Raw genomic sequence first — 17,151 nt, 5'->3', positions numbered from 1 at the left:
CACCTGTGTCTAATGCCCTTGTGTGTATACCTCTGCACCTGTGTCTAATGCCCACGTGTGTATACCTCTGCACCTGTGTCTAATGCTCACGTGTATATACCTCTGCACCTGTGTCTAATGCCCTTGTGTGTATACCTCTGCACCTGTGTCTAATGCTCACGTGTATATACCTCTGCACCTGTGTCTAATGCCCACGTGTATATACCTCTGCACCTGTGTCTAATGCCCACGTGTATATACCTCTGCACCTGTGTCTAATGCCCACGTGTGTATACCTCTGCACCTGTGTCTAATGCCCTTGTGTGTATACCTCTGCACCTGTGTATAATGCCCACGTGTATATACCTCTGCACCTGTGTATAATGCTCACGTGTATATACCTCTGCACCTGTGTCCAATGCCCACGTGTGTATACCTCTGCACCTGTGTCTAATGCCCACGTGTGTATACCTCTGCACCTGTGTCTAATGCCCACGTGTATATACCTCTGCACCTGTGTATAATGCCCACGTGTATATACCTCTGCACCTGTGTCTAATGCTCACGTGTATATACCTCTGCACCTGTGTCTAATGCCCACGTGTATATACCTCTGCACCTGTGTCTAATGCCCACGTGTATATACCTCTGCACCTGTGTCTAATGCCCTTGTGTGTATACCTCTGCACCTGTGTATAATGCCCACGTGTGTATACCTCTGTACCTGTGTATAATGCTCACGTGTGTATACCTCTGCACCTGTGTCTAATGCTCACGTGTATATACCTCTGCACCTGTGTCTAATGCCCTTGTGTGTATACCTCTGCACCTGTGTATAATGCCCACGTGTGTATACCTCTGTACCTGTGTATAATGCTCACGTGTATATACCTCTGCACCTGTGTCTAATGCCCACGTGTGTATACCTCTGCACCTGTGTCTAATGCCCACGTGTATATACCTCTGCACCTGTGTCTAATGCCCACGTGTGTATACCTCTGCACCTGTGTCTAATGCTCACGTGTATATACCTCTGCACCTGTGTCTAATGCCCACGTGTATATACCTCTGCACCTGTGTCTAATGCCCACGTGTATATACCTCTGCACCTGTGTCTAATGCCCTTGTGTGTATACCTCTGCACCTGTGTATAATGCCCACGTGTGTATACCTCTGTACCTGTGTATAATGCTCACGTGTGTATACCTCTGCACCTGTGTCTAATGCTCACGTGTATATACCTCTGCACCTGTGTCTAATGCCCTTGTGTGTATACCTCTGCACCTGTGTATAATGCCCACGTGTGTATACCTCTGTACCTGTGTATAATGCTCACGTGTATATACCTCTGCACCTGTGTCTAATGCCCACGTGTGTATACCTCTGCACCTGTGTCTAATGCCCACGTGTATATACCTCTGCACCTGTGTCTAATGCCCTTGTGTGTATACCTCTGCACCTGTGTATAATGCCCACGTGTATATACCTCTGCACCTGTGTATAATGCCCACGTGTATATACCTCTGCACCTGTGTATAATGCCCACGTGTGTATACCTCTGCACCTGTGTCTAATGCCCACGTGTATATACCTCTGCACCTGTGTATAATGCCCACGTGTATATACCGCTGCACCTGTGTATAATGCCCACGTGTGTATACCTCTGCACCTGTGTCTAATGCCCACGTGTGTATACCTCTGCACCTGTGTATAATGCCCACGTGTATATACCTCTGCACCTGTGTCTAATGCCCACGTGTGTATACCTCTGCACCTGTGTCTAATGCCCACGTGTGTATACCTCTGCACCTGTGTATAATGCCCACGTGTATATACCTCTGCACCTGTGTCTAATGCCCACGTGTATATACCTCTGCACCTGTGTCTAATGCCCACGTGTATATACCTCTGCACCTGTGTATAATGCCCACGTGTATATACCTCTGCACCTGTGTATAATGCCCACGTGTGTATACCTCTGCACCTGTGTATAATGCCCACGTGTGTATACCTCTGCACCTGTGTATAATGCCCACGTGTATATACCTCTGCACCTGTGTATAATGCCCACGTGTATATACCTCTGCACCTGTGTCTAATGCCCACGTGTATATACCTCTGCACCTGTGTCTAATGCCCACGTGTGTATACCTCTGCACCTGTGTCTAATGCCCACGTGTATATACCTCTGCACCTGTGTCTAATGCCCACGTGTATATACCTCTGCACCTGTGTCTAATGCCCACGTGTGTATACCTCTGCACCTGTGTATAATGCCCACGTGTATATACCTCTGCACCTGTGTCTAATGCCCACGTGTGTATACCTCTGCACCTGTGTCTAATGCCCACGTGTATATACCTCTGCACCTGTGTCTAATGCCCACGTGTATATACCTCTGCACCTGTGTATAATGCCCACGTGTATATACCTCTGCACCTGTGTATAATGCCCACGTGTATATACCTCTGCACCTGTGTATAATGCCCACGTGTATACCTCTGCACCTGTGTATATAGCCCATGTGTATATACCTCTGCACCTGCGTATATAGCCCACGTGTGTATACCTCTGCACCTGTGTATATAGCCCACGTGTGTATACCTCTGCACCTGTGTATAATGCCCACGTGTATATACCTCTGCACCTGTGTATATAGCCCATGTGTGTATACCTCTGCACCTGTGTATAATGCCCACGTGTGTATACCTCTGCACCTGTGTATATAGCCCACGTGTATATACCTCTGCACCTGTGTATAATGCCCACGTGTATATACTACTGCACCTGTGTATAATGCCCACGTGTATATACCGCTGCACCTGTATATAATGCCCACGTGTATATACCTCTGCACCTGTGTCTAATGCCCACGTGTGTATACCTCTGCACCTGTGTCTAATGCCCACGTGTATATACCTCTGCACCTGTGTCCAATGCCCACGTGTGTATACCTCTGCACCTGTGTATAATACCCACGTGTGTATACCTCTGCACCTGTGTCCAATGCCCACGTGTGTATACCTCTGCACCTGTGTATAATGCTCACGTGTGTATACCTCTGCACCTGTGTCTAATGCCCACGTGTATATACCTCTGCACCTGTGTATAATGCCCACGTGTGTATAGAAACATAGAAACATAGAATTTGTCGGCAGATAAGAACCACTTGGCCCATCTAGTCTGCCCCTTTTTTTTTTTTTTATATATTTTTTTTTTTTATCACTAACCTTATTTGATCCTTATTTCTTTGTAAGGATATCCTTATGTCTATCCCATGCATGTTTAAATTGCTCTACTGTCTTAGCCTCTACCACCTCTGATGGGAGGCTATTCCACTTGTCCACTACCCTTTCTGTGAAATAATTTTTCCGCAAATTTCCCCTGAACCTCCCCCCCTCCAGTCTCAGTGCATGTCCTCGTGTCCTATTGCTTCTCTTCATTTGGAGAATGTTTCCCTCCTGGACTTTGTTAAAACCCTTCATATATTTGAAAGTTTCTATCATGTCCCCCCTTTCTCTTCTCTGCTCCAAACTATACATATTGAGATTTCTTAGTCTTTCTGGGTATGTTTTGTGATGTAGGCCATGCACCATTTTAGTTGCCCTCCTTTGTACAGTTTCTAATGTATTAATATCCTTTTGAAGATATGGCCTCCAGAACTGAATACAGTATTCTAGATGAGGCCGTACCAATGACCTATACAGTGGCATTATTACTTCTTTCTTTCTGCTGCTGATTCCTCTCCCAATGCAGCCAAGCATCTGACTAGCCTTCCTCATTGCCTTGTTACATTGCTTACCTGCCTTTAAGTCATCTGAAATAGTGACTCCTAGATCCCTTTCCTCCGCAGTAGTTTCCAGTATAGTGCCATTAATACTGTATTTAGCTTTAGGATTTTTGAGACCCAAGTGCATGATTTTGCATTTTTTGGCATTAAACTGTAATTGCCAGACTCTTGACCATTCCTCTAGTCTACCTAGATCCTCAATCATTTGTTTGTTGTATACCTCTGCACCTGTGTATAATGCCCACGTGTGTATACCTCTGCACCTGTGTCCAATGCCCACGTGTGTATACCTCTGCACCTGTGTATAATGCCCACGTGTGTATACCTCTGCACCTGTGTATAATGCCCACGTGTGTATACCTCTGCACCTGTGTCCAATGCCCACGTGTGTATACCTCTGCACCTGTGTATAATGCTCACGTGTGTATACCTCTGCACCTGTGTCTAATGCCCACGTGTATATACCTCTGCACCTGTGTATAATGCCCACGTGTGTATACCTCTGCACCTGTGTATAATGCCCACGTGTGTATACCTCTGCACCTGTGTATAATGCCCACGTGTGTATACCTCTGCACCTGTGTCCAATGCCCACGTGTGTATACCTCTGCACCTGTGTATAATGCTCACGTGTGTATACCTCTGCACCTGTGTCCAATGCCCACGTGTGTGTACCTCTGCACCTGTGTATAATGCCCACGTGTATATACCTCTGCACCTGTGTATAATGCCCACGTGTATATACCTCTGCACCTGTGTATAATGCCCACGTGTATATACCTCTGCACCTGTGTATAATGCCCACGTGTGTATACCTCTGCACCTGTGTATAATGCCCACGTGTGTATACCTCTGCACCTGTGTCTAATGCCCACGTGTATATACCTCTGCACCTGTGTATAATGCCCACGTGTATATACCTCTGCACCTGTGTATAATGCCCACGTGTGTATACCTCTGCACCTGTGTATAATGCCCACGTGTGTATACCGCTGCACCTGTATATAATGCCCACGTGTATATACCTCTGCACCTGTGTATAATGCTCACGTGTATATACCTCTGCACCTGTGTACAATGCCCACATGTATATACTACTGCACCTGTGTCTAATGCCCACGTGTATATACCTCTGCACCTGTGTATAATGCCCACGTGTGTATACCTCTGCACCTGTGTATAATGCCCACGTCTGTGTACCTCTGCACCTGTGTCTAATGCCCACGTGTATATACCTCTGCACCTGTGTATAATGCCCACGTGTATATACCTCTGCACCTGTGTATAATGCCCACATGTGTATACCTCTGCACCTGTGTATAATGCCCACGTGTGTATACCGCTGCACCTGTGTCTAATGCCCACGTGTATATACCTCTGTACCTGTGTATATAGCCCACGTGTATATACCTCTGCACATGTGTATAATGCCCACGTGTGTATACCTCTGCACCTGTGTATATAGCCCACGTGTGTATACCTCTGCACCTGTGTATAATGCCCACGTGTATATACCTCTGCACCTGTGTATAGTGCCCACGTGTGTATACCTCTGCACCTGTATATAATGCCCACGTGTGTGTACCTCTGCACCTGTGTATAATGCCCACGTGTGTATACCTCTGCACCTGTGTATAATGCCCACGTGTGTATACCTCTGCACCTGTGTATAATGCCCACGTATGTATACCTCTGCACCTGTGTATAATGCCCACGTGTGTATACCTCTGCACCTGTGTCTAATGCCCACGTGTGTATACCTCTGCACCTGTGTATAATGCCCACGTGTATATACTACTGCACCTGTGTATAATGCCCACGTGTATATACCTCTGCACCTGTGTATAATGCCCACGTGTGTATACCTCTGCACCTGTGTCTAATGCCCACGTGTGTATACCTCTGCACCTGTGTCTAATGCCCACGTGTGTATACCTCTGCACCTGTGTATCATGCCCACGTGTATATACCTCTGCACCTGTGTATAATGCCCACGTGTGTATACCTCTGCACCTGTGTATAATGCCCACGTGTATATACCTCTGCACCTGTGTATAATGCCCACGTGTATATACCTCTGTACCTGTGTATATAGCCCACGTGTATATACCTCTGCACATGTGTATAATGCCCACGTGTGTATACCTCTGCACCTGTGTCTAATGCCCACGTGTGTATACCGCTGCACCTGTGTCTAATGCCCACGTGTGCGTACCGCTGCACCTGTGTCTAATGCCCACGTGTGTATACCGCTGCACCTGTGTCTAATGCCCACGTGTGTATACCGCTGCACCTGTGTCTAATGCCCACGTGTGTATACCTCTGCACCTGTGTATAATGCCCACGTGTATATACCTCTGCACCTGTGTATAATGCCCACGTGTGTATACCTCTGCACCTGTGTATAATGCCCACGTGTGTATACCGCTGCACCTGTGTCTAATGCCCACGTGTGTATACCTCTGCACCTGTGTATAATGCCCACGTGTATATACCTCTGCACCTGTGTATCATGCCCACGTGTGTATACCGCTGCACCTGTGTCTAATGCCCACGTGTGTATACCTCTGCACCTGTGTATAATGCCCACGTGTGTATACCTCTGCACCTGTGTATAATGCCCACGTGTATATACCTCTGCACCTGTGTATAATGCCCACGTGTGTATACCTCTGCACCTGTGTATAATGCCCACGTGTGTATACCGCTGCACCTGTGTATAATGCCCACGTGTATATACCTCTGCACCTGTGTATAATGCCCACGTGTGTATACCTCTGCACCTGTGTATAATGCCCACGTGTGTATACCGCTGCACCTGTGTCTAATGCCCACGTGTGTATACCTCTGCACCTGTGTATAATGCCCACGTGTGTATACCGCTGCACCTGTGTCTAATGCCCACGTGTGTATACCGCTGCACCTGTGTCTAATGCCCACGTGTGTATACCGCTGCACCTGTGTATAATGCCCACGTGTGTATACCTCTGCACCTGTGTCCAATGCCCACGTGTATATACCACTGCACCTGTGTATAATGCCCACGTGTGTATACCTCTGCACCTGCGTATAATGCCCACGTGTGTATACCTCTGCACCTGTGTATAATGCCCACGTGTGTATACCTCTGCACCTGTGTCTAATGCCCACGTGTATATACCTCTGCACCTGTGTATAATGCCCACGTGTATATACCTCTGCACCTGTGTATCATGCCCACGTGTGTATACCGCTGCACCTGTGTCTAATGCCCACGTGTGTATACCTCTGCACCTGTGTATAATGCCCACGTGTGTATACCTCTGCACCTGTGTATAATGCCCACGTGTATATACCTCTGCACCTGTGTATAATGCCCACGTGTGTATACCTCTGCACCTGTGTATAATGCCCACGTGTGTATACCGCTGCACCTGTGTATAATGCCCACGTGTATATACCTCTGCACCTGTGTATATAGCCCACGTGTATATACCTCTGCACCTGTGTCTAATGCCCACGTGTGTATACCTCTGCACCTGTGTATATAGCCCACGTGTATATACCTCTGCACCTGTGTATATAGCCCACGTGTGTATACCGCTGCACCTGTGTCTAATGCCCACGTGTGTATACCGCTGCACCTGTGTCTAATGCCCACGTGTGTATACCGCTGCACCTGTGTATAATGCCCACGTGTGTATACCTCTGCACCTGTGTCCAATGCCCACGTGTATATACCACTGCACCTGTGTATAATGCCCACGTGTGTATACCTCTGCACCTGCGTATAATGCCCACGTGTATATACCTCTGCACCTGTGTATATAGCCCACGTGTATATACCTCTGCACCTGTGTCTAATGCCCACGTGTGTATACCTCTGCACCTGTGTATAATGCCCACGCGTGTATACCTCTGCACCTGCGTATAATGCCCACGTGTGTATACCTCTGCACCTGTGTATATAGCCCACGTGTGTATACCTCTGCACCTGTGTATAATGCCCACGTGTGTATACCGCTGCACCTGTGTCTAATGCCCACGTGTGTATACCGCTGCACCTGTGTATAATGCCCACGTGTGTATACCTCTGCACCTGTGTCCAATGCCCACGTGTATATACCACTGCACCTGTGTATAATGCCCACGTGTATATACCACTGCACCTGTGTATAATGCCCACGTGTGTATACCTCTGCACCTGCGTATAATGCCCACGTGTATATACCTCTGCACCTGTGTATATAGCCCACGTGTATATACCTCTGCACCTGTGTCTAATGCCCACGTGTGTATACCTCTGCACCTGTGTATAATGCCCACGCGTGTATACCTCTGCACCTGCGTATAATGCCCACGTGTGTATACCTCTGCACCTGTGTCCAATGCCCACGTGTATATACCTCTGCACCTGTGTCCAATGCCCACGTGTGTGTACCTCTGCACCTGTGTCTAATGCCCACGTGTGTGTACCTCTGCACCTGTGTCTAATGCCCACGTGTGTATACCTCTGCACCTGTGTCTAATGCCTACGTGTGTATACCTCTGCACCTGTGTCTAATGCCCACGTGTGTATACCTCTGCACCTGTGTCCAATGCCCACGTGTGTATACCGCTGCACCTGTGTGTAATGCCCACGTGTGTATACCTCTACACCTGTGTATAATGCCCACGTGTGTATACCTCTGCACCTGTGTCTAATGCCCACGTGTGTATACCTCTGCACCTGTGTCTAATGCCTACGTGTGTATACCTCTGCACCTGTGTCTAATGCCCACGTGTGTATACCTCTGCACCTGTGTCCAATGCCCACGTGTGTATACCGCTGCACCTGTGTGTAATGCCCACGTGTGTATACCTCTACACCTGTGTATAATACCCACGTGTGTATACCGCTGCACCTGTGTATATAGCCCACGTGTATATACCGCTGCACCTGTGTATAATGCCCACGTGTGTATACCTCTGCACCTGTGTCTAATGCCCACGTGTGTATACCTCTGCACCTGTGTCTAATGCCCACGTGTGTATACCTCTGCACCTGTGTCTAATGCCCACGTGTGTGTACCTCTGCACCTGTGTCTAATGCCCACGTGTGTATACCTCTGCACCTGTGTCTAATGCCCACGTGTGTGTACCTCTGCACCTGTGTATAATGCCCACGTGTGTATACCTCTGCACCTGTGTCCAATGCCCACGTGTGTACCTCTGCACCTGTGTCCAATGCCCACGTGTGTGTACCTCTGCACCTGTGTCCAATGCCCACGTGTGTGTACCTCTGCACCTGTGTCCAATGCCCACGTGTGTATACCTCTGCACCTGTGTCCAATGCCCACGTGTGTATACCTCTGCACCTGTGTCCAATGCCCACGTGTGTATACCTCTGCACCTGTGTCCAATGCCCACGTGTGTATAGTCCTAATTTTGTGGTTTTGCTGGGGTGCGCTCCCTGGATCACTACGGGTATTGGTCTTTTGTGTAGAAAGAAAAACTCTCCGTATTGGATAATTGATCAGCGGTATTTCCTTGGTGTAGTAAAGCACTATGTCCTCAAAAAAAGAAACAGTAGATAGTGAAGTCCCGTATGGATCAGTTTGATTGTCAAAAATTTTTTCAATCACATAAAAATATAATGTAAAGGAAATTCTGATCTGCCTCGGTGTGGCGGACCTACGTACCGGACTTAGTGGGGTGTCTACAGTGCCCACCCAATTACGCTTGTTGTATCCCTTCCTTTGTCCCGCAGATTCAAATAGGCTTCTTTCCTAGTCCACCTTTATCTCTCCAACCAGATAAAAGATTTGCATGGATAGGAAAATAGAAACAATCTATAGTGAAGTATTGCTTGATTTCAAATATAAAATAAATTTATTTAATAAAGTGCAGAAAAAGTATTCGTTAAAAAGCTTGACATCTAGATCAAAAAATCAGCTTAAAATCCACCACAGATTAGTGGACCCACGTACCAGAGGTTGTGGGGTGTCACAATGGCCCACCCTAACAGCGTTTGCAATGTAGCTCCCCGGGGTGTATAGCAGCAATACAGCGTGTTCCCTCTGGCTCCAGTAGGACCCTCCAATCAGTCACGTGTGTATACCTAGTGTTCACTCTAGGAATTTTTTAGGGCAGGGTGCTGATCACGGGGAGGGCACATTTTTCATTCGGGAGGGCACATTTTTCATTCGGGAGGGCACATTTTTCATTCGGGAGGGCACGATTATGTCCATACTGTAATGCTTAGACATGTGTCTTAACTAAAAATGAGTACAAAGACTCATGGTTTTTTGTTTGTGCACCCATTTTATTTAATGTTTACCTTTTACATGCGGACAAGGATTTGAAAGTGAAGAGTGTTAAATAAAAGTATTTGTGGTCCATTCATCACCAATGTAGCTCTACTGTATAGATTACAACTACAGTGTTCTATCATCCTGCACCTTATTCTTTCCTGCCAGGGGTGTCGTCCTCTGCTCTGGTGCTTCTATCACTCTGGTCTTTATTTCAGTGGTAGACTTGTGATAGAAGCACTAGAGTACAGAACGACACCCCAGGCAGGAGGAACTGCACAGGTTGTGAAGGTGCTAAAATAAACACTAATCCTAGCATTTTATACAAGTTATAATAATAGTACCATGTGGATTGGATGCAGGTAGCTGATCAAACGTCCTACAGGTCATCTGGAGTAGATGTAGGTGTCAGCTGTTCAAAACAGAAGGGTCCAACTATTTATGCAGGCTCAGGCGGATGCCGTCTTGTCACTGGCTGTAAATATCCTCTTAGGCGCTGTGCTGAAGCTGAAACAGAACCATGCAACATAAACTGACTGCATGTTATCAGAGTCCATTTGTACTGCATTCCTAGTTCTTCAAAGCACAGCTTATTCCTTGGAGTAGAATTGTAAGACCACCATAGATTTTTAGTCTCGTACAATTCTTCCCCACAAAAATAAGGGCTTGTGCTTTGAAGAACTAAAGAACACAGCAGAAAAGGGACTCTGATAACAGGATTATGGACATACTAGGGCCACTCCACCACCTCTAAGTAGGAATACTCTCCCTCCTCCCACATTTTCTTGGTACTCTACCTTTTTGAACTGGAAAGTTGGGCTCCAAGTAGCTTGGGTGGCTCAGGTGCAGAGTCCTCGGTTGTCATCTGAAATGTTGAGTGCAGATTTGGTAACTGAAGAAGAGCAATCGCCACAGCTGTCCAACTATTTATGCAGGCTCAGGCGGATGCCGTCTTGTCACTGGCTGTAAATATCCTCTTAGGCGCTGTGCTGAAGCTGAAACAGAACCATACAACATAAACTGACTGCATGTTATCAGAGTCCATTTGTACTGCATTCCTAGTTCTTCAAAGCACAGCTTATTCCTTGGAGTAGAATTGTAAGACCACCATAGATTTTTAGTCTCGTACAATTCTTCCCCACAAAAATAAGGGCTTGTGCTTTGAAGAACTAAAGAACACAGCAGAAAAGGGACTCTGATAACAGGATTATGGACATACTAGGGCCACTCCACCACCTCTAAGTAGGAATACTCTCCCTCCTCCCACATTTTCTTGGTACTCTACCTTTTTGAACTGGAAAGTTGGGCTCCAAGTAGCTTGGGTGGCTCAGGTGCAGAGTCCTCGGTTGTCATCTGAAATGTTGAGTGCAGATTTGGTAACTGAAGAAGAGCAATCGCCACAGCTGTCCAACTATTTATGCAGGCTCAGGCGGATGCCGTCTTGTCACTGGCTGTAAATATCCTCTTAGGCGCTGTGCTGAAGCTGAAACAGAACCATACAACATAAACTGACTGCATGTTATCAGAGTCCATTTGTACTGCATTCCTAGTTCTTCAAAGCACAGCTTATTCCTTGGAGTAGAATTGTAAGACCACCATAGATTTTTAGTCTCGTACAATTCTTCCCCACAAAAATAAGGGCTTGTGCTTTGAAGAACTAAAGAACACAGCAGAAAAGGGACTCTGATAACAGGATTATGGACATACTAGGGCCACTCCACCACCTCTAAGTAGGAATACTCTCCCTCCTCCCACATTTTCTTGGTACTCTACCTTTTTGAACTGGAAAGTTGGGCTCCAAGTAGCTTGGGTGGCTCAGGTGCAGAGTCCTCGGTTGTCATCTGAAATGTTGAGTGCAGATTTGGTAACTGAAGAAGAGCAATCGCCACAGCTGTCCAACTATTTATGCAGGCTCAGGCGGATGCCGTCTTGTCACTGGCTGTAAATATCCTCTTAGGCGCTGTGCTGAAGCTGAAACAGAACCATACAACATAAACTGACTGCATGTTATCAGAGTCCATTTGTACTGCATTCCTAGTTCTTCAAAGCACAGCTTATTCCTTGGAGTAGAATTGTAAGACCACCATAGATTTTTAGTCTCGTACAATTCTTCCCCACAAAAATAAGGGCTTGTGCTTTGAAGAACTAAAGAACACAGCAGAAAAGGGACTCTGATAACAGGATTATGGACATACTAGGGCCACTCCACCACCTCTAAGTAGGAATACTCTCCCTCCTCCCACATTTTCTTGGTACTCTACCTTTTTGAACTGGAAAGTTGGGCTCCAAGTAGCTTGGGTGGCTCAGGTGCAGAGTCCTCGGTTGTCATCTGAAATGTTGAGTGCAGATTTGGTAACTGAAGAAGAGCAATCGCCACAGCTGTCCAACTATTTATGCAGGCTCAGGCGGATGCCGTCTTGTCACTGGCTGTAAATATCCTCTTAGGCGCTGTGCTGAAGCTGAAACAGAACCATACAACATAAACTGACTGCATGTTATCAGAGTCCATTTGTACTGCATTCCTAGTTCTTCAAAGCACAGCTTATTCCTTGGAGTAGAATTGTAAGACCACCATAGATTTTTAGTCTCGTACAATTCTTCCACACAAAAATAAGGGCTTGTGCTTTGAAGAACTAAAGAACACAGCAGAAAAGGGACTCTGATAACAGGATTATGGACATACTAGGGCCACTCCACCACCTCTAAGTAGGAATACTCTCCCTCCTCCCACATTTTCTTGGTACTCTACCTTTTTGAACTGGAAAGTTGGGCTCCAAGTAGCTTGGGTGGCTCAGGTGCAGAGTCCTCGGTTGTCATCTGAAATGTTGAGTGCAGATTTGGTAACTGAAGAAGAGCAATCGCCACAGCTGTCCAACTATTTATGCAGGCTCAGGCGGATGCCGTCTTGTCACTGGCTGTAAATATCCTCTTAGGCGCTGTGCTGAAGCTGAAACAGAACCATACAACATAAACTGACTGCATGTTATCAGAGTCCATTTGTACTGCATTCCTAGTTCTTCAAAGCACAGCTTATTCCTTGGAGTAGAATTGTAAGACCACCATAGATTTTTAGTCTCGTACAATTCTTCCACACAAAAATAAGGGCTTGTGCTTTGAAGAACTAAAGAACACAGCAGAAAAGGGACTCTGATAACAGGATTATGGACATACTAGGGCCACTCCACCACCTCTAAGTAGGAATACTCTCCCTCCTCCCACATTTACTTGGTACTCACCTTTTTGAACTGGAAAGTTGGGCTCCAAGTAGCTTGGGTGGGTCAGTTTATGTGCGTTGTCCTTGGTTGTTGCTCACAATCTACAGTACAGGTGTTTCTGATTGTAGAGTGTGGTCGGTGGCCAGCTGTGTGTGGTCTACAAGAAAATATTCTTCTTTGCTTTTTCATCCAGTGCTTTACCGCCTCTCTGTAGTTTACCTTGCCATTTAGCTTAATGGCTAATATGCTGTTGACATTTTCCACCTTGAGACGGTTTCTGTGATCTGTTAAGATTAATTTAACTTGCGAAAAAGTTCTTTCAACTTCAGCAGTTGAGAGTGGTAGAACACAGCCAACTGAAACAAGTTTCTGAATTAGAGGAAATGCTACGCCAATTGTGTCTTCAGATTTTTCTAAAGTCTTGTACACGTTGACCATGGACAATCTTTCATTATCAGAATTTTCTTCTTCCGTTTGTAAGAATACAGATTTAAAGTCTTCCCATTCTGATAACAGAAGATCTTCGTCCAGTTGATAAAAATCAGCAAGCTGTGCCATTTCGGCCACACCATAAAATCCCACACCTTTGTCTGCATTAAGATGCCTCATATCTAAGACACTTAGATGATCAAGTATAGCTATATTATGCATCCTCTCTGAAATGTTTTGGACCAATAGATCTAGAAAACACCTTGCATCTTCTTCAAACTTACAATTTTCTGCTGCTATAGGAGCCTGAATTCCTATTTTTCTTGCAGCATTTTCCAGGTTCCTGCAAAACTGACCCCCAGGCTTACGCTTTAAATTTTTCAAAGCACCAAGCGTAATGGAAACATTGCTGTGTATTGTAGACAAGTCAATATCTCTTCTTTCAAAGATTAAAACTAATTTGGAAAGCAGGCTCAGTACATCACAAAGAAAGTGAATTAATTGAAAAAAATGAAAATTTTTCAGATGTTTGAGAAGTCCTTCAGCAGTTGGCCCACTCACACCACTTGTAGTCCTTGACTGTCCAGTTACAACAGCATTTTCCAAATCGACAATGATCGAATGATAATTAATTCTTATTGAATTAATAGCATTTTCATGTGATAGCCATCTTGTGTGGCTAGCCTTTTTTATTTTTGTTCCCTTACATTTAGTAAATACTCCTTTGTATTTCTTCCAAAGTTTTGCTCCTCACAGAGCTGTATTTATAGTATTTGTAAATACTTGTTAATACTTCATCCATTTTCAGGAAAGGATTCAAAGATTCAAATGTATTTTTTGTTGCAAGAGCTAAACGATGATTGTGACAATGTATTGAAATAATCTTATTATTTTTGGCCTTTAGTTTGGCTGCTACTCCATCACGGTGACCAACCATTGAACTGGCGCCGTCACTTCCAAAGCCTACTAATTTCTCAAACCCTCCACAGTCTTCTATAGTCTGTGAAAGAGCATTGAAAATAGTTTCTGATTTTCCATCTGGAATTTCTGTATCATTAATAAAGGACACACTGACTTCTCCATCTTTTATATATTTTGCAGCAGTTGCCAAGTGTTTTCTGTTGCTGACATCAGTAGTTTCATCTGACATAACTGAAAATGATGGACTCTTCTGTAAAGACAAGATAACTTTCTCTCTTTGAACACTGGCCATCGAATTAACAAATTCGTTGATTGTTTGGTAGCTTGTATATGAGGCATTTTTAGATTTGTTCAGAGGGGCTAAAACTGGAGACTTTAATTCTTCTATACAGAAAACAACAAATGGTTTAAAAACAGTTGTATGTGGTATATTATGCTGGATTAGAAAATCCAGGCACTTCATAGCACATTCCACAGCTTTGAATTCCTCTGACTCTGGTCTATTTTTTCTGTTCTGTGAAGCCTCAGCATTACAACCGATTATTTCAGTTTGCATTGCTGCCTTGTGCATCTCGGAAACAGAATGCTCCTTAATTTTATCGCGCCTTACTGTGCTCATCCCACTATTCATCCATGGAGATTTGTTGTATTTTGTGTCGTTCAACAGATGTTTTAAACACAGCTTGCAGAGTAGAGATTCTCTTTCACCATTTTTTTTACAACTAAGCCACGGAAACTCTCTTTTCCATTTTATTTGGAAACCAACTTTATGTTTTGACTTTTTTTTTGGAGAAGCACTAACCCCAATGTCATTTATTATATCTGTATCTTCATTAGAAGAGCACCTTTCTTCAGATAGGTCATCATCCAAAATAATAGGGGGTGAGGTGTCACACTCTAAATTCTGAGAACAGTTGGCAAGAGAGATGGAGGATTGAGAATGCACATCTATGGTGTTTTCATTAACAATGACATTACATGACGTCGATACCGAGTCATCTACATTGCTGCAATTTGTGTTAACTGTGGCCAGTGAATTATCTTGGGAAGTGCATTGATTATCTGTGGGTACAGGATCAGAGGTGCTGGGTACAGGATCAGAGGTGCTGGGTACAGGATCAGAGGTGCTGGGTACAGGATCTAACTCTGCTGCATTTATTTTCTGTAATTAATAAAAATCGTAATCTAAATTCAAATATTTGTTACACTTTCTTACAGGGGTTTAAAATGGGTGTATGTAAATGTTTTCCTACCTTCTTTTTTCCTGAAAACATTTGATTGATTTTCAAACATTTTTTGCCTATTTCCTTGTTTTTTCTTTCATGTTCTTTCACTTTCCTTTTAAGAGTAGGCATGTTTTCTAAAAATAAAAAAAAATAAAAACACTTAACACACTCAAGCTCCCTAGAATGAGAGCCACTGTACTCTCCGTACCAGCAAACTCACCTGAGACAAGTTGAGGTCTCCTGTCATTCAAGCCAAGAGGATCAAAGAAGGATCAATATGCTTATTTGGAGCCTGTGGTGTGGAGTGATGCACAGTTGGTTCAATGGTTGGTCAACGTGATGGAGTACATAGAGACGAGGATGAGGATGAGCCAGCTTTCTGTGGAAGAACAAAACACTTTAACACACTCAAGCTCCCTCGGATGAGAGCCGCACTGTTTACTCTCAGTACCAGCATACTCACCTGAGGCAAATTGAGGACTCCGGGGATGCCGAGAGGATCAAAGAAGGAGCCAGAATATGCCACTTTGGAGCCTGTGGTGTGGAGTGATGCGCCAGTTGATGCAGTGGATTGCTTAACGTGATGGAGTACACAGAGATGAGGATGAGGATGAGCCAGCTTTCTGTGGAAGAACAAAACACATTAACACACTCAAGCTCCCTCGGATGAGAGCCGCACTGTTTACTCTCAGTACCAGCATACTCACCTGAGGCAAATTGAGGACTCCGGGGATGCCGAGAGGATCAAAGAAGGAGCCAGAATATGCCACTTTGGAGCCTGTGGTGTGGAGTGATGCGCCAGTTGATGCAGTGGATTGCTTAACGTGATGGAGTACACAGAGACGAGGACGAGGATGAGGATGAGCCAGCTTTCTGTGGAAGAACAAAACACTTTAACACACTCAAGCTCCCTCGGATGAGAGCCGCACTGTTTACTCTCAGTACCAGCATACTCACCTGAGGCAAATTGAGGACTCCGGTGAAGCCGAGAGGATCAAAGAAGGAGCCAGAATATGCCACTTTGGAGCCTGTGGTGTGGAGTGATGCGCCAGTTGATGCAGTGGATTGCTTAACGTGATGGAGTACACAGAGATGAGGATGAGGATGAGCCAGCTTTCTGTGGAAGAACAAAACACTTTAACACACTCAAGCTCCCTCGGATGAGAGCCGCACTGTTTACTCTCAGTACCAGCATACTCACCTGAGGCAAATTGAGGACTCCGGTGAAGCAGAGAGGATCAAAGAAGGAGCCAGAATATGCCACTTTGGAGCCTGTGGTGTGGAGTGATGCGCCAGTTGATGCAATCGGATTGCTTAACGTG

The 17,151-nt window shown here is 45.3% G+C and overlaps 3 protein-coding genes across 3 annotated transcripts in view; 1 reads left to right on the top strand and 2 right to left on the bottom strand.

Moving 5' to 3' along the window:
• LOC134984618 (uncharacterized) overlaps positions 1–10,541 on the bottom strand; it is a 29,394-nt gene extending 18,853 nt beyond the window's left edge. Inside the window, exon 1 of the mRNA XM_063950164.1 lies at positions 10,383–10,541. Coding sequence (XP_063806234.1) covers positions 10,383–10,428 — 46 coding nt within the window. The 5' untranslated portion in view covers positions 10,429–10,541. The remainder of the gene's footprint in view (positions 1–10,382) is intronic.
• The window catches only part of LOC134984639 (uncharacterized), a 452,661-nt gene that overhangs the window by 91,781 nt on the left and 343,729 nt on the right, over positions 1–17,151 (top strand). The window lies entirely within an intron of this gene.
• On the bottom strand, positions 13,126–16,208 carry LOC134984610 (zinc finger protein 862-like). Its single transcript, XM_063950156.1, has 3 exons — positions 16,050–16,208; positions 15,857–15,963; positions 13,126–15,765 (listed from the first exon to the last, which is right to left on the bottom strand). Exons 2-3 carry the CDS (start codon positions 15,956–15,958, stop codon positions 14,392–14,394), a joined length of 1,476 nt encoding a protein of 491 aa, XP_063806226.1. The 5' UTR covers positions 15,959–15,963; positions 16,050–16,208; the 3' UTR covers positions 13,126–14,391.

Source organism: Pseudophryne corroboree, assembly GCF_028390025.1.
Source record: "Pseudophryne corroboree isolate aPseCor3 chromosome 3 unlocalized genomic scaffold, aPseCor3.hap2 SUPER_3_unloc_7, whole genome shotgun sequence".
Classification (NCBI taxonomy): Eukaryota; Metazoa; Chordata; class Amphibia; order Anura; family Myobatrachidae; genus Pseudophryne; species Pseudophryne corroboree.
The sequence above is the reverse complement of the archived record's forward strand: the minus strand, read 5'-3'. Positions and strand labels throughout refer to the sequence as shown.

Coding starts and splice junctions, on each gene's coding strand:
- LOC134984610 (XM_063950156.1), bottom strand. CDS start 15,958: ATGCCTACTCTTAAAAGGAAAGTGAAAGAACATGAAAGAAAAAACAAG. Junction 15,766..15,856: donor TGTTTTCAGGAAAAAAGAAG/GTAGGAAAACAT, acceptor TATTAATTACAG/AAAATAAATGCAGCAGAGTT.